Here is a 27,951-nt window from a genome sequence, read left to right on the forward strand (position 1 = left end):
ATCTCTCTGCGCCTGGCAGAGGTGGGCAGAAGCACCTTCCACATAGGATGATGGAGAGGATTTCATGCTGGGAAGGCTCAGCCGTGTGTGAGCTATAGAGCATGGACTCCTGGGGAGAGCTCTGGAACTTACATGTGGAAACCTTTCCAAGCCTCAAGTCTCCTCTGTACTGGGAAAGATAAGAGTGCCACACATAGGTTTCTCCATAAAGCAGCTCACTGGAGGACCCAAAGAAAACTGACTTGGTGCAGGGGAGGGTGAGGAGATATAGGGCTGAGAGCAAAGGCACAAATGATCCAATGGATGGGTGCTGGCATGAACTTGTCTGCATTGATTTTTTCCAGAAAGACATTGTGGTGGCTTCCAACAAGGTATCGTGCAGGGTCATCGCCCTCTCCTTCTCAGAGGACAGCAGCTATTTTGTCACTGTAGGGAACCGGCACGTGAGGTTCTGGTTCTTGGAAGTCTCCACAGAAGCAAAGGTAGGTTTCTTACCCTGCCCCCTTAGCCAGGCTGGGGGAGTAACCATTAGGAGCAGTATGGACTCCTGTTTTTACCTGAGGTTTGGAGGCAATGGCCTCAGAGGTTGTCTGGCCTCTGGTTCAACTTCTGCTTCTGGGCCTGCTCTGTAGGTGCTAACTGTCAGGCCCTGCTGGGAAATCTCCTCCCCACCCACTGACCCTGGGGCCAGATCTCTTTCTTGGACTGCTGCCTTCCAGCCCCTCTGCCTGGAAGTGTGTGTTCTGTTTTATTCTTCCCTTCTCCATTTGGAGGAATGTCCTAGAGTCCTGTTTAGCTATGTGTCATAGTCTCTGGCCATGAGAGTCCCATTGCGACCTTGCTGGGATCTAGGCCATATGGACAGCATCTTACGTGCCCTGCTATGCCTCCAGGTGACGGGCACGGTGCCCCTTGTAGGGCGTTCGGGCATCCTGGGTGAGCTGCACAACAACATCTTCTGCGGCGTGGCTTGCGGCCGGGGCCAGATGGCAGGCAGTACCTTCTGTGTGTCCTACTCGGGCCTCCTTTGCCAGTTCAACGAGAAGAGGGTGCTGGAGAAGTGGATCAACCTGAAGGTACCCCACCACCCCTCCCTGCCATCAAGGGGAAAACACTCTTCCCAGGATGTGTGTCTCCAGGGACACTCAGTAATATCCCTGCCTGATAGTTGATCCCGCTTGCTCTGGGTCTGACTCCTCAGAAGTTCTGCTTGTGAGACTCTGGGTGAGTCACTCTCCCTCTCCGAGCCTCAGTTTCCCCATCTGTAAAATGGAAATCCTGCTGCCCACCTCACAGAGTTGATCAGGGAGTCCCATGAGATAATATGTAGAAGGCAGGCAGCGCAGTTCCTGGTTCCCTGTCATGGGTTCAGGGTTACAATTTTCTCCCATCACTGTTTGACCCAGTTCCCATTTCTTTTCTTCACTGAGTACTCGTAGCTGGTGGGCAGACTGCATCTTTTTTTTTTTTTTTAATCTAAGGTATTATTCACTTTGTTTTTCAGTCAAAAAAGGACTATTTTAAAAATACATAACATTTTATTTTATTTACTTATTTTTTTATTAAAGATTTTATTTATTTATTTGACAGAGAGGGACAGAGCGAGAGAGGGAACACAAGCAGGGGGAGCGGGAGAGGGAGAAGCAGGCCTCCCGCCGAGCAGGGATCCCGATGTGGGTTCGATCCCAGGACCCTGGGATCATGACCTGAGCCGAAGGCAGACGCTTAATGACTGAGCCACCCAGGCACCCCAGAAATACGTAACATTTTAAATTAAAGGATGACATATTTATAAATTGCAGAACCACTTTTCTTTACATTCTAAGGGTTTGAATCCAAACCGTTTTCCTGTTCTGAGACTGGATGGCTCTCAGCAGGAGCATCATGGTTTTCCCTCCTTTTCCTAGCTCTGTTCCTGTGGCTCCCCTTTAGAGCTCACCTTTAGGGCTAATGGTGTCAGGCCTGTGGAAGAATTGGGAGTTTCATCTGTTTTTCCTAGATGGTTAAATGTCATTTGTTTTTTTCTCGTTTGAATCCTTTTTCTAGAACTTTAGCAGCTTAAGCAAGTCCAAAGCTTTCGACAGATGGATGGTTAGCCCCTGAGCAGTTGTCTTAAATGACTTATAAATTAAGTCCCTCTAGATTTGAGAAAGCTCCTCTAATCAGCGTCCAGAGGTCTGGCACTTCCTGTCCCTTCCATCTGGGTATCCTGGCAGGATAGAGAGTCCAAGAGTCTTTCCTGTATACAGTCACATTTTTCCGTGTTGCTCTGAAGTCTAATCTCTCTGAAGTTGTTTTTAAACAATAGGGAATAAAACATAAGCCCCCAATTCCACCTTGGTTCTGCATGTTACCTCTCCGAGGTCATAGTCTGCTGAGCAGATGATTTTCCACACACAGCTGAGTTCCTCTATAGACAGTGATGACAGTTCTGTCGCAGTTTGTGCCTCTGCCTGCCTGCTGGCATGTTTCCTTCAGTAGTGACTGCTAATATTCCTGATTCCAGAAGTTTGCAATTTGCTGAAATGGGTTTCTTAGACCCAAGGAACTCTAAGGCTTCTCTGGAGGCTGACGTCTGCTCTGTTAGTCCCTATGTCTCTGCACTGGGTTATGTGGAGCATCAAGTCCACTTGGGTCCCCTTTGCCCCCACAGGTTTCCTTATCTTCCTGCCTCTGTGTCAGCCAAGAGCTCATCTTCTGCGGCTGCACAGATGGGATAGTCCGCATCTTCCAGGCCCACAGCCTGCAGTACCTCGCGAACCTGCCCAAACCACACTACCTTGGGGTGGACGTGGCCCAGGGCCTGGAGCCCAGGTACTGCCAACAGAGGGTGGGAGAGGGGTCCACCCAGAGTCTGTCTGCTGACATCTGTTCGTGCTTTCAGCTTAACGTACCCACCTGGCCAGCCCTGGGCTGGAAGGATAGAGTTAGAGCGAGGCAGCAAAATCTCTGCCACCATGAAGTCTGTGGTCTAGTGAGGGAGCTTGATGATAAATAAGTATATAAACAAGCTCATTTCAGATAGCCCTAAGTGCTCTGGTGACATAAACCAGGAACTCAGGAAGGAAAGTGCCTGGGGGTAGGGCTGTGTTGCTTGGGAGCCAGAGGAGGTGTCTCTGGTGAGGAGGAGCCAGCTATGTGGAGAGGTGGGTCCTAACAGCAAGTATCAAGACCTGACTGACAAAACGCCCTGGGCTTGGCATGTAGCGTGAACAGCTAGGGGCTGTATGGCTGGAGCCCAGTGCGCCAGGGGAGGATGTTAGAAGACAGGTCTGAACACTGATGGAGGCTGGCAGGGGGAGCTTTGTAGTCTTTTCTGAGGTCAGTGGGTAGCCACTGGAGATTTCAGGCATTGGAGTTAGTTATATGGTCGGCCTTAAGCATTAGAGCCCTCTGGCTGCCATGTTGAGAGCGGGTGGAAGGGCTAATCTGTGGTGTAAGGCGGCTGGGGGGAGGGGCCACCTAACCAGGGGGTGCTGGGTGCTTGGGGTTGCCTCTTTGTAGACTGCCAGACGCTACCTCCTGGGTACATTTTCCGAGTGACCCACAGTGCTGTGTTGCGGTAGCCAGGCCGCTCAGCTCTGCCACCTTCGCTGTGTGTGCTTTAGTTTCCTCATCTGTGAAATAGAGTACCTACCTCTCTTGGAGACTGTGAGAATTCAGTGTAGCTAGAGCTCTCAGATCGGCCCATAGTAAGTGCTCAGTAAACTATAGCCTTTGCAGGGAGGCCCCAGGCCAGGTGACAACTCCCCAGTCCCCCTGGCATAGGGATTTTTGGTCATGTGCTGGTGGGGCTAGTGAGGAAGAACTAAGGTACGTGCCCATTATCCTTCCATGCTCAAAGAGAGGATGGAACTTGGGTGGGTGAAATGAGGGGAGGTGAAAATTCAGATGTTCTCAGGGGCCAGGCAGAAGCTTCCAGTTTACAACCTCTGCACTAGAAGAAAAGCAAAGGAAGAAGGAGGGAGGAGAGAGTAGAGTTGGAGTGGGAGATGACCTACTCCAATTATCATAAGGGATGGCATTGCCAGGCAAGAGGCAGCTCGAGTGTCACCAGAGGCAGCTGTCACTACTGACACTGACATCGATGGTGACTGATGACCATGTGGCCTTGTTAGCTTCCTCTTCCGCAGGAAGGCAGAAGCAGTCTACCCGGATACAGTGGCACTGACCTTCGACCCCATCCATCAGTGGCTGTCTTGCGTGTATAAGGACCACAGCATCTACATTTGGGATGTCAAAGACATCAACAAAGTAGGCAAGATGTGGTCGGAGCTCTTCCACAGCTCCTACGTCTGGAACGTGGAGGTGAGCCCCTCTCTTCCTACCTCTGCCCCTGCTCAGCTCCCCTCCGGGGCTCAGCTGGGGAGAGCTTCTGCAGTTTGGGGAACCCATTCAGCCCTTCCTTCACAAGATACTCGTGGCCCCAGCTTGGTACCAGATGCTGTTCTAGGTGCTGGGGACATAGCTGGGAAGGAAACTGGCAAAAGTCATGCCCTGCTGGAGCTCACATTTGGGCAGGAGAGTAAACACACACATCATCAGTAACAGCCAAGCGGCACTACCTCTGCAAAGACAAAGCAGTGTAGGGGAAAGGGGACCAAGGGTGCTGTTCTAGAGAGGAGGCTGATCAGGGAAGGCCTCTCTGAGGACGTGACATTCAAGCAGAGACCTGCAGGAGGTGAGGGACAGAGGCAGGCAGCCACTGGGGAGAATGGCGGCACGGGTGTGTGGACCTCGGAAAACTTGCTGTGGAGGGCCGCTTGTGTAGCTGAGTGCTTTTTTCAAGTGTTGAAGTTTTCGGAGAATGAGTCTTTGAGGTGTTTTCATTCTCTAAAGCTGTTCTAAGTTTTCCTTGCAAATAAGACAACTGGTGGGGAAATCATTGTCTTCTACCTCCCCCTGCCCCTGAAAATTTCTTACTGCTAGGAGCATTTGTCCTGGAGAAATTATGTTTTCAGTAGCCCAATTCAGAATTGGGAGAAGTTACTTGATCCTTTTGAATAAGCATTATTCAGCCCTTTGACGCTTGAATCCATCTGCCTTCGTGGATCTGACATTTCTGCTGATAGTACTTTTCTCACTTAACAATGTTTTTTAAATAACTTTAAAATTTTGTATATAAATATATTCTCTTTGGAAAAAAAAGGTGAAATATTATAAAGCTAAAGTCTGTTTTGATCACCTCCCCACCCCCCAGTCCTGCTCTCTCTCACCCTCACCTTTGTTATTAGTTTATTATGTGTTCTTTCAGTTCATTTCCTTTGTATCTGCCTGTTGTTTATATATATATATATATTTGTCTCCTCAACAAAAATATCTGTGGGTGCATCTTTTTATCAGTTCTGGAAAGAACAGCCAGTACAATTTAAAAATTGCCTCTACCTGATTCTTTCTCTTCTTCTGCAACTCCCAATGTCCTAACTCTCTATTCTTCATATTTTTTTAAATAACACAGATCTAGAAAACCACATGAAGGAAATGTACAATTTATTGATTATTGTTAGCAGCTGTTGATGCTCAATGCCTAGATCCATTTATTCCTTGGGGGTTGCGATATGGTGATATTCTAATTCTATCATTTCTTTTTATTAGTTGGACTACTTATATGAAGAAACACTTCCCCTCATCTACTATTTGGTCACCCAGTGGTACACTTCATATAGGAAAGGCAGGATAAATGCTTGATTCTTTCCCTTTATTTACCAGTTTTCAAGATAATGAATTGGTTCCCTGTCCTCTAAAGGTAACTAGTTGTTTTTATTTAATATCATTATATACTCATATATGTAAATATATTGGATATATTTTAATCCATTGCAATTATTAACATTATTGAAGCTCAGATTGTCCCATCTTTGACCATTAGGAGCCTCTCCAAGTTGGCTCCTGAGTCCTTTGGATATGACCCTGGTAGTCTTTCTTTGGGAGCTACCTTGCTATTTGAGATGACAAGATGTTCCAGCCACATCTTGTACATTTCCTATCCCAGACCTAGAATCAGCCATTTCTTAAAGAAGCCCTCAGTTTTGTTTTCAGTTTGAATTGGTGTTTCACATTCACAGTCTAAGTGCTGGGGATGCTCATAGGTATTGGATTGATGCTTTTGGAAAGCTAAAGACGGGGATGATGGAATTAGAATATCCCCGTTAATCATTTACTTATTCCCACATTATAGGTACAACAGTCTAAGAATGACCATTATTCAATTTTGAAAAGAGTTAAAACAATTTTTTTGCATATGTTCTTTCCATTCTCCCTCAATTTTTTAAAATAATTATACTACATCTACGTGATCTGATCATGTAGCCATTATATACCATATTCTCTCCCTTATGACCCCATTTATTTAGGAGGATGTAAGTGTACATATATATTATGGTAAAATACACATATCATAAAATGTGCCATTTAAACCATTTTTTTTTTTAATTTTTATTTTTTGAGAGTGTGCACACGCATGCATGCGCAGGATGGGGGGGAAGGGGCAGAGGGAGAGGAAGAGCGAGAATCTTAAGCAGACTTCAAGCTCAGTGCAGAGCCTGACTCGGGGCTCCATCTCATGACCCAGAGATCATGACATGAGCTGAAATCAAGAGTCAGACACTTAACTGACTGAGCCACCCAGGCGTGCCCCTAAATCATTTTAAAATGTACAAGTCAGTGGCATTTAGTACCTTCATAATGCTGTACAACCATCCCTACTATATAGTTCTGGAACATTTTCATCACCCCAAAAGGAAACTCTGTACCCGTTAAGCAATCACTCCCTATTCCCACTCTCTCAGCCCTAATCTGCTTTCTATCACTGTGGATTTGCCTGTCCTGAATATTTCATACAAATGGAATAATAGAATACGTGGACTTTGTGTCTGGCTTCTTTCATTTAGTATATATTCAAGGTTTATCCATGTTGTAACATGTTTCAGTTCTTCTTTCCTTTTTAAGGTTGAAGAATATTCCATTGTGTGGATATACCACATTTTATTCATCTGTTCATCAGTTGATGGCCATTTGTGTTTCCACCTTTTGGCTATTAGGAATAGTGCTGCTCTGAACATTCATGTACGAGCTTTGTTTGAAATCTGTGTTCAGTTCTTTTGGGTATATACCCATGAGCAGAATTGCTGGGTCATAATGGTAATTCTGTTTAGCCTTTCGAGGAACCACTAAACTTTTCCATGCTGTACCATTTTACGTTCCTCTTTTTTTCTTTTTAAGCAATTTCTGCACCCCAGTGTGGGGCTTGAACTCACGACCTTGAATCAAAAGTCGCATACTTCCAACTGAGCCAGCCAGGCGCCCCTCACCATTTTCCATTCCCACCAGTGATGTATGAGGATTCCAATTTCTCTGCATCCTGATCAACACTAGTTTTTTGGGTTTTGCCTTTGAATTAGAGCCATCTTAGTGTTTGTGAAGTGGTACTGTGTTGTGGTTTTGACTTTCATTTCCCTCATGGTTAATGATGTTGAGCATGTTTTCGTGTACCAGTTGGTAATTTGTATGTTTTTGGAGAAATGCCTATTCAAGTTTTTTGCCCTTTTTTTACTTCGGTTGTTTGTCTTTTTGCTGTTGAATTGTAAGAATTCTTTATGTATTCTGGATACTACATTCTTATTAGATATATGCTTTGCAGATATTTTCTCTCATTCTTTGTTATCTTTTCACTTTTTTTTTTGATGGTGTCTTTTGATGTGCAAAGGTTTTTAATTTTGCTGAAGTCTGATTTATCTGTTTTTCTTTTGTTGCTCGTATCTTTGGTGTCATAGCTAACAAACCATTGCCAAATCCACAGTCATGAAGGTTTACTTTTAAGAGTTTTATTGTTTTAGGGGCGCCTGGTGGCTCAGTCAGTTAAATGTGTCCACCTCTTGATCTCAGCACAAGTCTCGATGTCAGGGTCATGAGTTCAGGCCCCGTGTTGGGCTCCACAATGGGTGTGGAGCCTACTTTAAAAAAAAAAAAAGTTTCATTGTTTTAGCTCTTTCATTTAGGTCTTTGATCTCTTTTAATTTTTGTATATACTTGAAGCAGGGGTCCAACTTCATTATTTTGCATGTGAATATATAGTTCAAGCACCATTTATTGAACAAACTATTCTTTCCCCATTGGATAACCTTGGCACACTTGTTGAAAATCAATTCACCATAGATGTATGGGTTTAAGTTTGTACTCTCAATTATATTCCATTGATGTAGGTCTATCTTTATGCCAGGAGCACATTTTTTTGATTACTTTGAAAGCTTTGTAGTAAATTTTGAAATTAGGAAGTATGTTTCCTACAACCTTGTTCTTTTTTTTTTTTTTAAAGATTTTATTTATTTGAGAGAGAGAGAGAGAATGAGAGAGAGCACGAGAGGGAAGAGGGTCAGAGGGAGAAGCAGACTCCCCGCTGAGCAGGGAGCCCGATGCGGGACTCGATCCCGGGACCCCAGGATCATGACCTGAGCCGAAGGCAGTCGCTTAACCAACTGAGCCACCCAGGCGCCCCAACCTTGTTCTTCTTTATCAATATTCGTTTGACTACTTGGGGTCCCTTACAATTCCATATGGATTTTAGGATCACCTTTCCCATTTCTGGGGTGGGGGGGAAGTAATCTTTATTTTCTTCTTCCTGTCAGCTTTTGGTGTAGTTTGCTCTTGTTTTTCTAGTTCCTTAGGGTGAGACCTTATTGATTTGAGATTTTTTTTTTAAGATGTATTTTTTTTATTTTGAGAGAGAGAGAGTGAGTGGGTGGGGGCAGAAGGAGAGAGAATCCCAAGCAGACTGCGCTGATTGCAGAGCTCACGTGGGGCTCCATCCCATGACTCCAAGATCACAACCTGAGCGAAAACCAAGAGTTAGACACTTAACCAACTGTACCACCCAAACACCCCTGAGATCTTTTTTTTCTAAGACTTTTTTTTTTAATTTATTTGAGAGAGAGCATGAGCAGGGGGAGGGGCAGAGAGCGAAGCAGACTCCCTGCTGACCAGAGAGCCCAACTTGGGGCTCCATCCCAGGTCCCTGGGAGCATGACCTGAGCCGAATGTAGACACTTAACCTACTGAGCCACCCAGGCACCTCAGTCTTCTTTTTTTAATGTAGGCATTTACAGCTATAGATTTCCCTCTGAGCATTGCTTTTGCTGCATGCCATAATTTTGGTATACTGTGTTTTCATTTTCATTTGTCTCAGAGTATTTTCTAATTTCTCTTTGATTTCTTCTTTAACCCATTGATTGTGTAAGAGTGTATGGTTTAATATTCATGTATTTGTTAATTCTCCAAATTTCCTTCTGTTATTTGTAATTTCATTCCAGTTGTGGTTGGAGAAGATTGTATGATAAGAGTCTTTAAAAATGTATTGACTTGTTTTGTTACCTGATATGTGGTCTATTCTGGAGAATGCTCCATGTTCACTTGAGAAGAATGTGGATTTTGCTGTTATTGGGTGGCATATTCTTTATATATCTGTTAGTCTGTTTGGTTTATGGTGTTTTTCCAGTCCTCTGTTTCCTTATTGATAATCTCTCTAGATCTGTCTTTTATTGAAAATGGAATGTTGAAGTCTCCAACTGTTACGAAACTGTGTATTTCCAATTCTATTCAGTTTTTGCTTCATGTATTTTGGTTCTTTGTTGTTATGTGTGTATGTTTGTATTTGTTATATGTTCTTTTTTTTTTTTAAAGATTTTATTTATTTATTTGAGGAGGGGGCACGAGCAGGGGGAGGGGCAGAGGCGGAGGGAGAAGCAGACTCCCTGCTGAGCAGGGAGTCCAATGTGGGACTCGATCCCAGGACCCTGGGATCATGACCTGAGCCGAAGGCAGATGCTTAACCAGCTGAGCCACCTAAGCGCCCTTTGTTACATATTCTTGATGATTGACCCCTTTATCAATATATAATGCACTGCTTTGTCACTTGTAACAGTTTTTGATTTAAAATCTATTTTGTCTGGTAGTACTATATACATACAATGTTCTCTTCTAGTTACTATTTGTATGGAATATCTTTCTCTGTACCTTCACTTTCACTCTGTATGTGTCTGGATATAAAGTACCCTCTAATGGACAACAGACAGTGGATCTTTTTTTTTTTTTAAGATTTTATTTATTTATTTGTTCAGGGAGAGAGCGTAAGCAGGGGAAGAGGAAGAGAGAGAATCTCAGGCCAACTTCATACCAAGCACAGAGCCCGATGCAGGGCTCGATCTCATAACCCTGAGATCATGACCTGAGCCAAAATCAGGAGTGGGACACTCAACTGATTGAGCCACCCAGGCGCCCTGTAGTGGATTTTTTTTTATACATTTTGCCAGTAATTTCCTTTTGATTAGAGAGTTTAATCCAGTTACATTTAAAGTAATTGCTCATAAGATAGGATTTTTAGATGAAAAATCTATGCTGCTGCTATTATCATCTTCTCAGAACCCAGTGTTCTGTATTTTGAAATCCCTTTATATGTTATCTCTTTGACTCTCTGAGATGCATTTTGTTTCTAAAAATAGTTCTGTTTTGTTCTTTTTCAGCTTTGCTTGGTTATTCTTTATAGTTTATGGTTGGCTACTCTTACTTTTGTCAAAGTTCTTCTATTTCTTTAAATATATTAAACAGTTATTTTATATTCTGTCTAATAATGTCAGTGTTTGAAGCTGGACTATTGTTTCTGCTGCTTCTTGCTCATGGTACCTTGATTCCTTTTGTGCTTAGTGATTTTTTTTTTAATCTTTTTTTATATATATATATATTTTTAAGATTTTATTTATTTATTTGAGAGAGAATGAGAGATAGAGAGCACGAGAGGGAAGAGGGTCAGAGGGAGAAGCAGACTCCCTGCCGAGCAGGGAGCCCGATGTGGGACTCGATCCCGGGACTCCAGGATCATGACCTGAGCCGAAGGCAGTTGCTTAACCAACTGAGCCACCCAGGCGCCCCTGTGCTTAGTGATTTTTGACTGAGCTGAACTATTTGCCTTGGAAATTTATGTTTGGGGATGTTTCATGACCTGGGCTGAAGACGGTGCATGGACAATATATAGTAGTACTTGGTGCCTTTTTTTTCTTGTTTATTTTTAACGTAGAAGACATTACATTATGCCTGTCTGTCTGCAACATACTTTTTTTTTTTTTCACCAAAATGCAATAGAGTATCACAATGCTGTCATTGAAGTGGTTGTAATGAATTGCCCTTTGCATTATTCTCTGGGAACTGTAGGTGTATCCTGAGTTTGAAGATCAGAGAGCTTGTCTGCCATCAGGATCTTTTCTTACTTGTTCCTCAGACAATACCATCCGCTTTTGGAATGTGGATAACAGCCCTGACTCTCACTGGCCGAAAAATATCTTCAGTAACGTGAGTGGCTTAATTGTGAACCATATTTTAGGAGGAACAGAGGCGTACTTTAATCTAGGATATAGAGGCAAGAGAGAGTCTTGTGGACCTTGGTATTAAGCTTCACTGGGGGCAGGAACCAGGAAGCACTCTGTGTCTCCCTCTCTCTTGCTTCTCTCTTTCTCCTTCTTTTTCTTTCTGAGGTAGCATGGCCTGTCCTCCCTGCTTCTCTCTGCCAGTCAACTCCTGCTCTTTGGGTATGTGTCAACATAGCTACCCCAGGCAACCTAACATATTCAAAAGAAATGAAGTTCCCTAAGTCTTGAGTCAGAGCTCCCTGGAAGAGCACCTGATGGACCAAACCAGGGAGGGGCTTCCCCTGTCTAGCTCGCTGCCACACTGTGAAGTCTTGGGTGAGGGTGCTGGCAGGACCCAAAGGGAGCCATGATGGGAGGGTAGGGAGAAAATACTTTGCTGAAGAAATGGTTGCTAATGCTAGGTCAGTGAGGGAGCGTCTCTTAGGAGCTGAGACGTGAATCATGCGTTCATTTAATCTGCATTTGCTTATTAAGATCTCTGCTAGGTGCTGTGCTACCTGCTGGGGACACATCAATGCCTAAGACAGACCCTCCTCCTGCTCTTGTGGCTCCCACAGTCTAGTAAGGAAATGCAGACAGGCAGTGAACCAATAACTGTACAAATTATGATATAATCGTTTTTAAAGATTTTATTTATTTATTTGGGAGAGAGAGAAAGAACAGGCAGGGGAGTGGCAGAGGGAGAAACAGACTACCACTGAGCAGGGAGCCCAACATGGGGCTTGATCCCAGGAGCCTGGGATCATGACCTGAGCCGAAGGCAGACGCTTAACCAACTGAACCACCCAGGTGCCCCATAAATAATAATTTCTTTTAAAGATTTATTTATTTGAGAGAGGGAAGGAGTGGGGAGAGGGGCTGAGTGCGGAGCCCAATGCAGGGCTCAGTCTCACAACCCTGAGATCGTGACCTGAGCCGAAATCAAGAGTCGGATGCTTAAGCGACTGAGCCACCCAGGCGCCCCTATGATAGAATTATAAGCGTGATCAGCACCATGAAAGAAAATTGGAAGTGCTGGTAGGTTATATAACAGTCATCTGATTTTATCTGTGGTGTCAGGGGCAGCTTCCCAGAGGAGGAGTCAACTGAGCTGAGATGTGGAGGATTGGAATGAGTAAAGAGGGGAGGGGAGAGTGTCCTATACCAAGGGAATAGCCTGTGCAAAGTCCCTGAGGGAGGAAAGAGTTCGGTGAGGTGGAAAACCTGAGCTGTCAGTGTGGCTGGAACAGAAGAGGCCCTTAATGCAGGGTGTGTATGGCAGGTGCCCCTTTACCCCCCCAACCCAGCACTACCATCTTCTCTTCCACACCTGTGATATACATGTTACATTTGGCTGCATAGAATAGAAAAACCCAAAACAAGTGATGAAAATTTGGTTTTCTGACTCAGGCAAACAGTCGGGAGGTAACCAGTCCAGGCTGTTTTGGCAGCTGCAGGAGGCCCTTAGAGACCCCCCCCCTCCCCGAGCCTTCAGCTCGCCACTCTGCCCTTTTGGAGTGGCTCCCATCCTTGTCACCCAGTATGGCTGCTGGAGCTCCAGGGGGCAGGACAGAGGAGAAGGGAGCAGAGGGTTCTCACTTCTCATCGACCAGAGTTGATTCACAGAGCCTCATCTAGCTGCAAGGGAGGCTAGGCAACAGTTATTCTGAGTAGGGAAGGTTAAATCTGGAGGTCTGTTACTAATGAAGAATGGGAGGTGGGCTGGTGGGAGACACAACTGCAGAGGTGCTTCAGACCTTCCCAGAGCACTGACCTCAGCCCTCTCCTTCCTGCAGACCCTGCTGAAGGTAGTGTATGTAGAGAATGACATCCAGCACCTGCAGGACATGTCCCACTTTCCAGACCGGGGGAGTGAGAATGGGACACCTATGGACGTGAAGGCTGGGGTGCGAGTCATGCAGGTCAGTCCTGATGGCCAACACCTGGCTTCAGGCGACCGAAGTGGAAATCTGAGGCAAGTGAGGCCTGGCGGGTCAGGCTTGGGTCCTGAGGGTGGTGGGAAGGAGCCCTGGCCTGGGCACCTGTGCTTCCCCATTGGGAATGAGGGACTGTGAATGGCAGTCTGGAAACCAGCCATTCCTGAGAACCTAAGCTAAGAAGTATCTTCCAGAGGGCTGAGATAGGGGAGGTCCCAGGACCTCAGCAGCTGGGGCTTGTGAACGGTGCCTGCGTGGTAGACAGGCAGGCTTGCATTCTAGGGTAGGGTGACACTTTTACCAGCCATGTGACCCCAGTGCTGAATAGTCAGGTTGCCAGCTGTAGCTTGGGGGGCCCTGGTGGCACTGGGAGGGGAGCCGGGAGGATGGGACATTTGAGGGTGCAGGCTGTTTACCCACACTATAGAGGTGTTTTTAAGACGTTCCTGGCACGGTAGGTGCTGACAGAATATGAGCGCTCTCACGGGGACCAGGTTTACGTTGAATGACAGCTGTGACCACCTGGGTGCTGAGGCCATTGAGGAAGGGAAGGGATGGGGAGAGCATGGGCTCCATCTTAAAGGGGCAGCTACCAAGCAGTAGCGGGATCGCAGGCTCCACTGTCCGATGTCCCCATTGTCCAAGAAGAGTGAAGTGCAGGGTTTTTCGTGAAATTCCATGGTTTTTAAATGGTGGCAACTGTTTTGACACCACTCACTGTGTGAGGCAGCCCGATGTGTCCGTGGGCTGCGCACACTGACAGCGTTCTGCTGTGCGAGGTGAGACCAGTCACGAGCTAACTCGGGTATAGCACTCCTCCCTGGCTGGCCACGGGCCTGCCGCTGTGTGCACCGCCCAACTTAGCCCTTTCCCCCACCCTCTGATGGGAGCACTGGTATTAGCTCCATTTCCAGATGGGTTAACTGAGGCAGGAGAGGCCAGTGGCTAAGCTAAGCTCACACAGGAAGAGTGGAGGACCTGAGAGGACTGTCTCTTATGTCGTCCTAAATGGCCTGTTGGTTGGTTGACTTCATTTGGAGAGAAAGGAAAATTTAGATTTGAGAGTCTTTAAGAATGGGAGATTGGAATCAAGTACTCCTCACCCATAGGTCCTATCCTTGAGTATGACCTCTGACCCTTGGTCCCTCCCCCACCCCCAGGGATCTCCTCTGACACAGCCCTGCCCTAACTCCTGTTCCCGCAGAGGACTGTCCTAGACCTGCCCCATGGAGCCATAAGGGGCTGGGTGCCCACTTAGGTGGCCCAGGCTTGGCACTGCCGCCTTTAAATAGCAGGTTTCTATACGAGAAGAATGGTTGGGCATCTCTAGACTAGTTGGCCAGGGCAGGGAGTTCCCCATGTTGCCTCGCTGGCAGAGCACCTAGAGCTGAGGGGTGGGGGCACGGGCAGGGTACAGTGGACAGTGTGTGTCTCCCAGGATCCACGAGCTGCACTTCATGGATGAGCTGGTCAAGGTGGAGGCCCATGATGCTGAGGTGCTGTGCCTGGAGTACTCCAAGCCTGAGACCGGTAAACCTATGCAGGGTGGCAGGGGGAAGGCAGGGGAGCATCCCCCCTGGCAGGGCCACAGAGACGGGGAGTTGATGTCTGGTGGGGCTCTGAGTGACAGCTGCACTGGGCCCTGAGACCGGGGTAGCTGGGACTCTAGAACGCAAGACTCTGGCAGGCAGGACTGGGCTGGACTTGCTCTGGTTCCCAGTGTCCCAAAAAGCGCTCAGGTTAAAAAGGTGAGTGTTGAATGAGAGAATGTATGGATAGATCAACAGTTGTATATCATATCTATATCAAATAATATCAAACATATTATTTTGAAAAAGTTTGATGCCTACAGAAACATTGCAAGAGTATTAGAATAAATACCCATGTTCTCTTCACCCAGATTCCTCAGGTTTTTTTCTTTTAAATTCTATCTGACCCTGTGACTGTGTGTATGACTTCATCTGCTTCCGCATCTCCACTTCTGTCTCCATGTTTGTGCACGCGTGTGTACATGTGCTCACATTAATAAAATACTAGCATATACATTTTTTTAAGTAATTTTTGTAAAAAAAATTTTTTTTTAAGATTTTATTTATTTATTTGACAGAGACACACACAGCAAGAGAGGGAACACAAGCAAGGGGAGTGGGAGAGGGAGAAGCAGGCCTCCTGCCGAGCAGGGAGCCCGATGCGGGGCTCCATCCCAGGACCCGGGGATCATGACCTGAGCCACCCAGGTGCCCCTAGCCATATACATTTCTTTTGCTGACTTGTTAGAGAATAAGTCAAAGGTATGGCCTTTCACTCTTCACTGGGTCTGTGAGGACATCCATTTACATGACCATGTGCACTTATCAGATGTGGAAGTTTCACTTTTTCCTGTACTGTCCTCTCTTTTGTGGTCCTTATTCCCATTTTGCCGGCTGTCCCAATATTGTCCTCTGTAGCACCTTTGTTTTTCCAGTCCGGAAACTCGTAACTCTTTTATCACCTTTTTTCTGGAACATTTCCACAGCCTTAATTTGTCTTTATGACTTGACTTTCTGCAGAGTATAGACCAGTTGTTTTATAGAATTTCCTTCCATTTGAGTTTGTCTGTTTTCCTCATGATTTCATGCTGGTGATACATTTTTGGCAGGAATAGAACTTAGGTGGAGTCGTGTCCTGATAGGTAAGCAATCTTTCCCATGCTCTTTCCTCCTCCTTCATTTCCCCGCACCCTCTGGCCTACCAGTTTTTCTTGAGATCTCTCTTCGTTCAGTCCATCCTTCCTGAGCTCCCGTCTGCCTCGGGTCATGTGTTCGCCCTGAGACATGCCAGGCGACCAGGGTAAGCGCTGTCTGAGGGGGCGCCCTGGCAGAAGGAGGTGTGGCAGCGGGCCGCCAGTAGGACCTGGTCGAGACCCAGATAGCCAGAGCTCAGAGAGTAAGGGAACAATGTTCTGGGGAGGCTGGGGAGTTGCAGGGCTTCGTGGCATGCCTAAGAGTCGGACTTGGCAGGAAGGAGTGCTGGGCTCTGCTAGGATGGCTGCTGTGGGGACAGGTGGCAGAGCGTCCATGTGTACCTCAAGATTCATCCGCTGGACTGGTGGCACAGGGTGGGAAATGCCAGGGTTTGGGGGGCTCTGGGGAAAGACTACAGAGAGCAGAGGGAATGGCCCCTTTCTGGGTTTGGGGCAAGTTGGCTGCAGGTATAGAACCAAAGACCCCTTCTTCAAGGCCTGGAAAGCTCAGTCACGTTGCTGTCTGGGAGGCCATGGCAACGAGCAGCCTCCGGGGAACCCAGGGCTACCTTGTCCACTCACAGGGCTGACCTTGCTGGCCTCGGCCAGTCGGGACCGACTGATCCACGTGCTGAACGTGGGGAAGAACTACAACCTGGAGCAGACCCTGGACGACCACTCCTCCTCCATCACGGCCATCAAGTTTGCTGGTGAGCCCTTTCCTTCCTGCTTGCTCCACCTTGTTTGGTGCGCTCCTTTGGCTACAAGTAACAGCAAAACTCCCTTTAGCTTAAACAAAAAAGGGAAAAGCAAGCTCTGGATTCAGGCCCAGCTGGATCCAAAGGTTGATGATTTTTTTTTTCCCTTATCAAGACTCCCTCTGTCAGCTGCACCTTTCTGCGGTGGGCGGTATCTTGGTTATCACTGTGCCACTGGAAGATTTCCCCTCTTTCTGTCAATTTTGGCAGAAATGGGGTGCTGACTTCCCTTGTGCTGGCTTGAGGCACCTGCCCTTTTCAGAACAGTTATGGGTGCCAGGGCTTTGGGGTGTTTTCTTGGGCCAGGTCTGACTCAGGTGCCCCCAGCCCACACCTGCCTCTGCCTCTGATCCAGGAGGACTGGAATTAGGTGAATGTTGTTCCCCAAAAGGAAATTGGGATGCCAGTCCTGCAAGAGGGCAGGATGGACACTGGTGACCTTGGCAGAAAAATAGGTGACCATGAAAATCGCGGGAAGCTAATTCTGTGCTGGCAAGGATCCTTGCACTGCAGTTTGCCCCTTCCTTACCCCACCTGCAGCTAGAGTCACACAGCCAGGAGGTGCAGGCTTAGAATCTTGCCTCAGGCTGCCCTGCAAAGCCCACACTCAACAAGGAAATCAAAGGGATTTCCTCTAGACTTGAAAGGTTAAGCATGGAGGTCCTTGGCCCTAAAGGATTCTGAGGGGAGGGGAGGTGGATCCTGTAGGGTTTAACTGATCAGAACCCAAGAGCATATTCAAAACTATATTCCAGAAGAAAGTTGTTCATGGAGAGAATATATCCACATACTCATTCTAAGTTCTTGACCATGAAGAGTTTTTTTACATGTAATCTTGTGACTGGAAGGTATTAATGTCCCTTGATCCTCCCTGCTTCCTGCCCTACCTCTCTGTAGCTAAAACAAGTTAACAATGGACAAAAGTTAACAATGTTTGACGTGTCTTGATGAAGACCTCCAAAGCTGATCAGCTAAAATTTCTCAGACACCTTTAAAAATCTATTCATTTCATGGGATAGAGTTAATTAGAATAAATCAGTGAGTCTAGCTGTTTGGCCACCAGTGACCTCAGCTTTCATGAATGGTATGGATCCAAGAGCGGTGATGACAGTCCAAGGGGTGGCCCAGGAATTGGTCCTTAAGGCCACCTTCTGCAGGGTGTGGCTTTTCATCAGAGCCCCCAGCCAGTCCGACAAGACGTAAATCCTCAACCCAGCTCCTGAATGCCCCGTTCCGGCTGCGTTTTGCTCAAAACATTGACAATTTTAGTATAAACTGGGCTCCAGCCAGTCGAAACCTAACAGCAGCTGCCCTGCTAAAGAAGGATTCCGTCCTTAACAGTTTTATCTGAAACATATCCAAACAAATGAATACAATAGATGTAGTTTACAGAATAATGCAATGAACTTCCCATCAAGGTTCATAATCAGTGGATATGAACTAGAACAGACACACCTATTGTTTATAACCAGTAACTGTTCTGATTGCTTGTGTTCTAACATTGCTGAGTACTTGGGCTCCCCACCCCACATTCAGAAGCAGAACATTACCAGTAACTTGCAGGCCTCTCTGGGTCCCTCCTAGGTCACACTCCCTCTCCCACACAGGACTCACTCCCTTCTGTGGGCCAGTGACTCCTGCTTGAGTAACAACTTGTGTATCAGGCCCTAGCTCTCTCCGATGTCCTGCCACGAAGCAGCAGGTTTGTGGTGCCCGGGCTTCATATTTATTTATCCTCAGTGTTTTATATCCCGTCTCTGCATCATCACCACCACTCTGAGGTATTTGTGCTGTTATCATTTTAAGTCTATAAAGAAAGAAGAAGAAAGGCAAGAATATGTAGAGTGCTTACCAGGTTGCAGCCACTGTTCCACAGGCTTCACAGAACTCCGTGGGGCAGGGGCTCTCATAGGCCCATTGTACAGAAAGGAAACTGAGGCATGGAGAGAAAGCCAGGGCTCAGAGCACAGTGTTTAGCCAGAAAATGCCTGAGTCTAATCCTGGCCCTGTCCTGACTCTCTGCGTACCCTGGGCCAAGGACTGTGTGACTCTAAGCCCTGGGTTCACATTTGTACAGGGGAGTGGCCAGTGAGCAGTCAGGAAGGGAGGCACCAGTGGCTTGGGCCCTGACCTGAGGTGCATGTGGATGCTCTGATTGCTCAGGATGGCATGGACCTCCCAACAGTCTGCCTGTCTCCGCTTGCCCCCTGATTTGGTCCCGCTTCCACTTGGCTGCCCAGATCATCTTTCCAAATCCCAGATCAGACATGGTGCCCCTTTGGTGTCCCTGGCCTGTTCCCTATCTGCCCTTGCTCTGCAGAGGCCTGCCAAGCCACTGCTCTAGCTGTCCCACCTCATGCACACAGCTGCATGATACATGCACCCAGCACCCACTCCCCTCCTCCAGGAATCCCTCCCTGACCCCCAGCAGAGTTCCCTTGCAGGGAGTTCCCTAGCTAGGATTCCTGGCCCCAGGCAGGCTCGGCAGTGGCCCAGCCTCACCTAATGTACCACCTCCTTCTCCTCCAGGCAATAGAGACATCCAGATGATCAGCTGTGGGGCTGACAAGAGCATCTACTTTCGCAGTGCCCAGCGGGTAGAGTGAATTGGCCTCCTTGGGGGCTGGGGTGGGCAGCTTGTCAGGGGCGTCCTCTGAAGGCCCTGCCTGCCCTGCCAGACCTCAGATGGACTACACTTTGTCCGCACCCATCACGTGGCAGAGAAGACAACCTTATATGACATGGACATTGACATCACCCAAAAGTATGTGGCCGTGGCCTGCCAGGACCGCAATGTGAGGTGAGGAGCTGCCCTGGGCTCTGAGTCGGCCTGGCCTGGTTTCTGAGTAGGGCCTGTATGAGACCTAGTCGGGTCTGTCTGCTCGTGAGCTGTTTTCTTCCCTCTGCTCATCTGGTCCCTCGGGAGCTGAGTTGGGTGGAAGGACCCAGCGGGTGTTTCTCAGGAGCTGGGCTCACCCAGGTCTAGCCTCCAGGTCAGCAAGGGGATTCCTTCTGGCTCTCCAGAAGCCTGTGTGGGGTGACTAAGAGGTGCTGGTGTGGCTCATAAATTCGTTCACTCACCTCCCTTCCTTGAGCACCCAAGCTGGGACCGACAGTGCAGGAGACGCAGCAGCGAGCAGGGCAGCCCCAGGCCTTGCCTTCACGGAACTCACAGTCCAAGGGAGGCGAGATGGACACCTCACTAGACAGTGACAACATGGAGCGGTCAGGGCTGGGAGAGCCCAGGGGACTTGGGGGGCCCAGCGAGACACCTGATCCTACCTGGGGATCAAGCAGGGCTTGATGGAAGGAACATCTGAACTGAGACTGGAAGAATGAGCCAGGGGAGGGGAGAGCTTGTGCAAAGAGGTTCTCCACCTCTTTCATCTGCTCATTCAAATTGAGTGCCAGGCACTCTGCTTGCTCTGTAGCAGGGAAGACAGACATGAACGCAACAGACACTAACTCCATGGACACCCCAGTACATAACCTCCATGACCTCAGCCTGAGATGGCATCTCATTCTCTGAGGTGCGATCTCAGTCCAGGCATCAGATTGGGGATGAGAGGTGGCAAGGGGCTTTCGGGAGCGAGGAAGATGGTCCAGTAAGGCTGAAACCAGAATGTAGGAGGGGGCAGGTGGGCAGGGCCATGTTGGCCATGTTGTGCCCCTACCTCTGCAGAGTCTACAACACCATGAACGGGAAGCAGAAGAAGTGCTACAAGGGCTCCCAGGGTGATGAAGGGTCCTTGCTGAAGGTGAGTAGCTGGGACCCCCGTGTGAAAAGCACACACATTCCCCCCGGTCCGTCTTCTGCCCTGATGGGCCACCTGAGGCCTGTGGCCTCCTGGGCACCTGATCAAAGATCACAAGCTGGCCAGCACCCACTCTGGCCTGGCTGACCAAGGAGGTTGCTTGGGAGCTGGGGGTGTCACAGACTATTTTACCTTTATTTACTGAGCCCTTTTCCAAACCAGGACATTTAAGTGGTTTCTATTTTGAGTGGCCATGGTGTGGTGAGAACAATCAAAGAGGCCTGGGCTTCTTTACCAGGCTTGCCCCCTGCTGTGTTATCAGGACAAGTTTGGGGGACCTTCTCAGAGCCTCTGGAGTAGGGGAGTTGTTATGAGTTCAGGGTTTAAGGTCAGACTGTCGCAGCTGTGCCTCAGGCTGTGACCTTGGGCAAGTGTCATCTTCTCTGAAGCCCATTTCATCACTTGTAAAATGCAGATAGAAAGAACCTCTGTCATAGGGTTGTTCTCTGGAAGAAATCAGTTTGCATGCATACAGTGCTTGGCATAGGGCCTGGTTGGTAATTTTTTCACTTGTGAAATGGGAGCAGGAGTTTGATCCTAACCAGGGTGTATGCCCTGCGGGCTACCTGGGACGAGTCAGCGTGCCAAGTGTCCCGCACGAGAGGGTCCTCCATCCGTGGAGGCTATGGGGTTTGACCCAGCTTTGCCAGAGGGAAGAAGCAGGCAGCCCCGCTGTCATGTGGGTCCTCTTCTCCCCAGGTCCACGTGGACCCCTCGGGCACCTTCCTGGCCACGAGCTGCTCGGACAAAAGCATCTCGGTGATTGACTTTTACTCAGGCGAGTGCGTTGCCAAGATGTTTGGTCACTCAGGTGGGTGTACCTCCCTACATGGGACGCCTCCCCACGCGTCCCCCCACCGCCTTCTGACTCAGGAGGTCAGCACAGCTTCTCTGCTCTGCTTTCAGAAATCGTTACCGGCATGAAGTTCACCTACGACTGTCGTCACTTGATCACAGTATCCGGAGACAGGTGGGAAAGGCCTGGAGGCCGCCCCTGGCTGGCCTCCCTCTGGGAGTGGGCAAGACTGGTACTGTGGGGGGTGCAGGGGCTCAGACAGTGGGAACACCATGCTCCCGGCCTGCCCTGCCCACGCAGAGAGCCCTGCGAGGGTTCCAGCTTACTGCTCTCTCCTTTGACGGCGTGGACCTTGGTGTTACACCCAGCCCTGAGTTCAAATCCCAGATCTGCCACTTACTTGGCACCTTGAACAGGTCATTTCCCATCTCTAAGCCTCAGTTTGCTCCTTTGTAAAAGACAGATGACCCCAATGTCCCAGACAACTGTACAGTGAGAATCAAATGAGGTGGCATATAAAGTCCTTAGCATGTGGTTGGTGCCAAAGAAGTCCCTTTTGTTGCTCCCTCTAGTTTATTACAGTCCTTCCGCAGCCCCCTTCCTTGGGTCTTGAAGACTTCAGAACAGGTCCTGGTTTGCTGGGATGCTCTGAACCGCGCCCAGGGTGTAGAGCCCACGTGGCCTGGAGCACCCGCCCTGCGCCCCAAGCAGAAGGGGGGTGTTTTCTGGGAGGGGCCAGGGAATGGGGTCTTGGCTGTGGTGACCTAGGGGGCTCCAGGGTCAGATGGCTTCTATGTTCACTGTTCCCTCCCCTTCCACATCTCTCTTTGGCCTCTGCAGCTGCGTGTTCATCTGGCACCTGGGCCCGGAGATCACGAACTGCATGAAGCAGCACTTGCTGGAGATTGACCACCGGGAACAGCCGCAGCAGCACAACATGCAAGACGGGAAGTGGAGCAGCCAGCCCAGGTCCTGGCGGTGACCCGGCCATCCCCCACCCGTCTTTCTGTCTGCCAGAGAAACGTTTTCCCACCCTGGGCCCCGTGAGGAGTGATGCCGGAGACAGCCATGGCCAGGACAACCCTAGGCCCTGCCCTTTGTGCACCCGTGGCTCTGTTGGGGAGACAGATTTTGAGTACAAAGTTATGATAGTATATAGGAGAAGTGTTTTGAAGTGGAAAAGCGAAGTGGAGAGCCTGTGGGCACTGTTTTGGGGGAAGAAGCTCTGGGGCACTGTGGGCACCAGGGGAGGCCCCTGCCCCAGCGTGCAGTGGGGAGGGACATAGTCAGGGAAGCTTCGCTCCAGTGGAGGACCCTTATTCTTCAAAGTTTTTATGCTGCAAGACCAGTTTCATTTGGAGTGAGGTCATATTCTTTTTTTTTTTAAGATTTTATTTATTTATTTATTTGAGAGAGAGATAATGAGAGACAGCACAAGAGGGAAGAGGGTCAGAGGGAGAAGCAGACTCCCCGCTGAGCAGGGAGCCCAATGCGGGACTCGATCCCAGGACTCCAGGATCATGACCTGAGCTGAAGGCAGTCGCTTAATCAACTGAGCCACCCAGGCACCTTGGAGTGAGGTCATATTCTAATTTCTGATTAGGGAATTTGAGTTTGGAGGTCTCAGTCGAGTGGGAGATTTGGGGGTTTATCCTCCCTCCTGCCTCTGGAGCTGTCCTTGCCTTTCTCTGCCTTGAGGCTTTGCCATTGCCTCCCCACAGGGCCCAGGCCTGAACATGAGCCTCCCGTCCTGCGTGGTATTGGAGGTCTTGCAGATCTAGGTACCAAGGGAATGGGCAGCTCCTCTTGGCTCTTGGTTTTGAGGCTTACACACTGCCCCAGGTGCCCTCCAGTGCCCACCTTGTGTCAGGCGTGTTTTAGGCTCCTGTACTCCAAAGGAGATAAAACCTTATTGCTACCCACCCCCACACACTCCCCGCCACACACACACACACACACACACACACACACTCTCTCTCTCTCTCTCTCTCTCTCTCCCCCTCCCTCTCCTTCCCTCCCTCTCCCTCCCTCTCCCTCCCCCTCCCTCCCTTCCCCCCCCCCACCCCCCCCCCCAGAATGGAGTGTATCAGCTTAGTACTCAAGCCCCACTATCTGCTTTGCTTTCTGTCCCATTGCTGTGGCCCTTAGAGAGTTTGTCTTATTTTTTGAGTGCAGTCTTATATCTCATTTATCGTGGTGATATTTCCAGCAGAGCAGGTGTGGCAGGGAGATCTCCCAGCACCATCTTGACCGGAAGTCAGCAGTATGTTCCTATGGAAGCTAGCACAGGGCCCAGCCCTGGCGAGATCCCTATCCCTCCCGCCACCACCCCATTTACCTATTTCTCTCCTTGCTGTTCTCATTCCTGGCCTCAGGCAGGAGACCTATACGTCCGTGCCCAGCGAGATTTGCTCCTTAAGCCCTGGAGAGCAGACGGAAGATGAACTGGAGGAAGAGTGTGAACCAGAAGAGTTGCTGAAGACACCATCCAAAGAGAGCTTGGACCCAGGTTGGGAAAGGGGTCCATTCAAAGGGGCCCTATTTTGAACTTTCCGTGTAGGGATCGTTGCTGGGTTTTGCCCACTACCTGGAAATGAAGCTCAGTAGTCATATCAGTCAGGACTCTTACTGGCTTCAGCTGGAAAATTTATTGGTTCATATACCTGAAAATCAGAGAATTTGGCTTCAGGCAATCACTGGATCTCTGTAGTCAGGTGATGTTAAAGGAATATATTTTTCCTCCATCTTTTGGCTCTGCTTTTCTCCATGTTGGTTTTGCTGTCAGGCAGACTCTCCCTTTCCTGATGGCAAAGTTTCTCCCAGCAGCTCTAGGTAATCAAACTCTAGAGAAGAGAACATCTCTTTCCCAGTAGCTCAAGCAAAATCCTGGGGTCGTGACTCCTGTTTCTGGTGTGCGTCATGTAGCCAGTAGCTGTGATTGGCCAGGCCTGAGTTCTGTGGTCATCCCTGAAGGGGGAGGCTTGACCCAGCTCCACTGGAGCCACCTGACTAACGAGGGTGGGCAGGGGTGCAGGGGATGTCACGGGAAAAACAAGGTGCTGTTAACCAGAGACAACAGATTCTGTTGTTCAGGCAAAAGGGAGAATAGTAGCTCAATGACTATAGCAGGCCAGGCTTTCTCTAAATTTCTGCCCTTCTGCATGTTGCCTTGGCTTAGGCCCTCATGGTTGCAAGATGGCTGCTGTTTGCATAGGACAGTCACTCCTCCAACCTCCTTTGGAGAGGAAACTTGCCCACAAGCTCCCAGCAGGCTTCTCTCAGGTCCCATTGGCCATGGTTGCTCCAACTAAGAGAGGCTGGGAGCTTTTAGTGTGGGGCCGGGGCCTCTGCCAACAGGGGCTGACTAGACAGTAGGCAACAGTAATGTAAGAATTCAGCCTTGGAAAAAATCAGAGTAAGCAGACTTTCTTTGTTGCCACCCTCACACCCAACCCCATGTTCTCTCCAGGGTGGCCACTTCTATCAGTTTCTTATGAATCCTTATAGGCCTTTTCCTGAACGTTAATATGTATATGTACACAGCCATCAGAACATATCATATTTATGTACATAAATTATATTCTGCAGACATTCGGTACCTTTTTCGTCTCAGAAATATTTTATCAGGGCGCCTGCGTGGCTCAGTCAGTCCGACTCTTGGTTTTGGCTCAGGTCGTGATCTCAGGGTCGTGAGATCAAGCCCTGCATCAGGCTCTGCACTCATTGTGAAGTCTGCTTGGGATTCTTTCCCTCTTCCTCCCCCTTCACCTCTGCTCCTCCTCGCACTTGCATTTTCTCGAGCTCTCTCTCTTTCAGATAAATAAAATCTTTTTTAAAAAAGAAGAAATGGGGCACCTGGGAGGCTCAGTCGTTAAGCGTCTGCCTTCGGCTCGGATCGTGATCCCAGGGTCCTGGGATCGAGCCCCACATCGGGCTCCCTGCTCAGCGGGGAGCCTGCTTCACCCTCTCCCTCCGCCTGCTGCTCCCCCTGCTGTTCTCTCTCTCTCCCTGTCAAATAAATAAATAAAATCTTTAAAAAGAGAGAGAGAGAAGAAATATCAACCTCTCTCAAATAAATAAAATCTTTAAAAAAAAAGAAAGAAATAGCCACCTATTGGTGGATACAAAACAGAGGCCTCTTTCCTTTTTTTTTTTTTAAGATTTTATTTTATTTAGAGAGAATGAGTGCGAGTCGGGGGAGGGGCAGAGGGAGAGGGAGAGAGAATCTCAAGCAGACTCCATGCTGAGCTGGGAGCCTGGCACAGGACTGGATCTCACCACCCTGAGATCATGACCTGAGCCTGAGCCAAAATCAAATCAGATGCTCGACCGACTGAGCCACCTAGGTGTGCCACAGGCCTCCCTCTTTTAACCAACAGCATGGTGGGATATTTTAAGGTATTTGCCTCTGGCTGGACATTTAGGGTTTTCTAACTGTACCCCTTGGTGAATAAGGCCGTGCTGACCACTCCTAGGCCTCCTCCGGCATATGTGAGGGTGGTTCTCCAGGACAGGGGTGAGGGCTGGTGCTGCCGGCTCTGGGGTTAGTTACACTTTTTATTTCAAAAGAGAACCCCAAGGGCCCTCCACATCTAGTTACTGCCCCACCTAGCAGGCCCACACTTTGGCCAACACATGACATATGAAGCATTTTAGTTTTGGCCCATTGTGTAAATTTGCCTTTTCCTGACAATGAGTAATACGTTTGTTGTTTCTTGTATTGTCTCTTTGGAGAATTGCCTATTTACATATGTTGCCCATTTGTCTGTTGGGTGGTTTATTCTCCTAATGGATTCCATGTGTCTCTCCAGATCCTCGGTGTCTGCTGACCAATGGCAAACTGCCACTCTGGGCAAAGCGGCTGGTGAGTCTACCCAGAGACCGGGATGCCTAGGGCTGGCAAAGTGGGTGTGCTCTCCTTCATGCTCTTTTTTCTTCTGGGAGCCCATTTCCCTCTCTGTGTCTCTCTTTTCCCTAGAGAACCCCATCATCCTTCTAGTCTCAGCTTAGACCGTCCTTCATGCTTGTAACATGTATAGTGACCCCCTTCCCTGTGCCAGTCTTGTTCTGACCATCCGGACGGCAGGGAGCAGGGCAGACAAAACGTCAGCCTTCACAGGCTCATTTTCTAGTGTGGGAGATGGACAGTATCCACATCAAACCGATGAGTTGTATAGTATTTTGGGAGCTGATAAGTGCTGTGGAGGAAAAAAATTGAGAAGGAAAATAACAAGTATTGGGGGGAGGGGGGCAACAATTTTATGATGAACAGAAAAGGCCTCACTGGGAAGGTGATATTTGAACAGAGTTGAAGCAAGGGAGCAATGCAGTTCCTAGGAAAGAATGTTCCAGGCAGAGAGAACAGTATGCAGGACAAAGACCATGAGGCAGGATTATGCTTATTAGCATGTTCGAAGAGGTACAGGGAGGCCCAGCTGCCTGGGTTGAGGGTGAATGAGGGTTGGGGGGAGAAGGGCTCACGGAGATGGTGGGGGCCAGATGGTGTGGCACCGTGTGGGCTGCGGTGCATTCCCTAAATACTCCTCATTGTCCTCCCCACTTATTTTTATCTCTGGCACCGAGTGAGATGGAGGCAAAGGAGGGCTCTGAGCTGAGGAAGGCCATGAGGTAGCGCCAAGTGTGAACATGAAGGGGCAAGCAGAGGGCCAGAGAGGAGACTTGGGATCATCCAGGCCGGAGGGTGGGAGGCTGGATAGATTTTGAAGGTGGAACCAAATGACTGGATGTGAAAGAAGATGATGTTAGGATTGAATGAATGTTACTTAGGGGAGGCGCAGGCTAGGAGCCAGTGGGTTAGAAGCTGGCGGCAGAATCCTACACCCAAGGTTGGTTGATTTATTTCAGTAACAGTGTCAGTCCTCAGATCAAAACCTAACTGTCAGCTCCTCAGGGAAATCCTCCCTGCCATCCCCTCCCCTGCAGACCAGGTCTCTCAAGACCCCAAGCTTCCCCTTATCCGTAAATGCTATGAGTGGAATTACATTTAACAAACATGCATAGCACACTTAACTCTGTACAGGCTCTGTTCTAAGTATTTTGAATGTATTATCTCATTTAATCCCCATTGAAGTATAGGACCTTTTCATATCCCTATTTCACAGATGGAGAAACTGAGGCCCAGAGAGGTTAAGTAACTTGTCCAGGGTCACACAGCTAGGAATTCGAGGACGTGGGCTGCTCCAGAGCTGAGTTCTCAAGCACCCACCCTCCATTGTCTCTCAAGCCACAGTCTTATTCGCAGACAGTGTTGGGCAGGACCAGGGTGGGAGAGGTGGCCATATGTGTTTGGGTGGCAGAGCTAACAGAATTTGCTGAAGAAATACAATGTGGAGAGTATGAGGGACAGTACAAGAATGAAGGATGACCTCAAGGTTTGGGGCCTAAGCAGCAGGCAAGAATAAGATAAGGAAGGCTTTAGGAGGAGCCAGTGTGCGGGGGAAGATCAGGAGTTGCTTTCAACATGTGTTCGCTTTGAAATATCCATATAGATGTAGAGCAATTGCACGTGC

General features: G+C 48.6%; 1 protein-coding gene across 1 annotated transcript in view; it reads left to right on the forward strand.

The window, feature by feature from the left end:
• The window catches only part of WDR62 (WD repeat domain 62), a 42,690-nt gene that overhangs the window by 8,305 nt on the left and 6,434 nt on the right, over nucleotides 1–27,951 (forward strand). The window contains exons 6-21 of the mRNA XM_028123538.2: nucleotides 345–482; nucleotides 894–1,076; nucleotides 2,654–2,814; nucleotides 4,119–4,308; nucleotides 11,200–11,337; nucleotides 13,190–13,368; nucleotides 14,769–14,860; nucleotides 16,637–16,762; nucleotides 19,340–19,407; nucleotides 19,489–19,610; nucleotides 20,493–20,568; nucleotides 21,325–21,436; nucleotides 21,532–21,595; nucleotides 22,262–22,390; nucleotides 23,797–23,930; nucleotides 26,233–26,285. Coding sequence (XP_027979339.2) covers nucleotides 345–482; nucleotides 894–1,076; nucleotides 2,654–2,814; nucleotides 4,119–4,308; nucleotides 11,200–11,337; nucleotides 13,190–13,368; nucleotides 14,769–14,860; nucleotides 16,637–16,762; nucleotides 19,340–19,407; nucleotides 19,489–19,610; nucleotides 20,493–20,568; nucleotides 21,325–21,436; nucleotides 21,532–21,595; nucleotides 22,262–22,390; nucleotides 23,797–23,930; nucleotides 26,233–26,285 — 1,965 coding nt within the window. The remainder of the gene's footprint in view (nucleotides 1–344; nucleotides 483–893; nucleotides 1,077–2,653; nucleotides 2,815–4,118; nucleotides 4,309–11,199; nucleotides 11,338–13,189; nucleotides 13,369–14,768; nucleotides 14,861–16,636; nucleotides 16,763–19,339; nucleotides 19,408–19,488; nucleotides 19,611–20,492; nucleotides 20,569–21,324; nucleotides 21,437–21,531; nucleotides 21,596–22,261; nucleotides 22,391–23,796; nucleotides 23,931–26,232; nucleotides 26,286–27,951) is intronic.

This window comes from Eumetopias jubatus, unplaced genomic scaffold (assembly GCF_037043125.1).
Source record: "Eumetopias jubatus isolate StellerSeaLion01/CBP00866 unplaced genomic scaffold, mEumJub1_p1.0 scaffold_10, whole genome shotgun sequence".
NCBI lineage: Eukaryota > Metazoa > Chordata > Mammalia > Carnivora > Otariidae > Eumetopias > Eumetopias jubatus.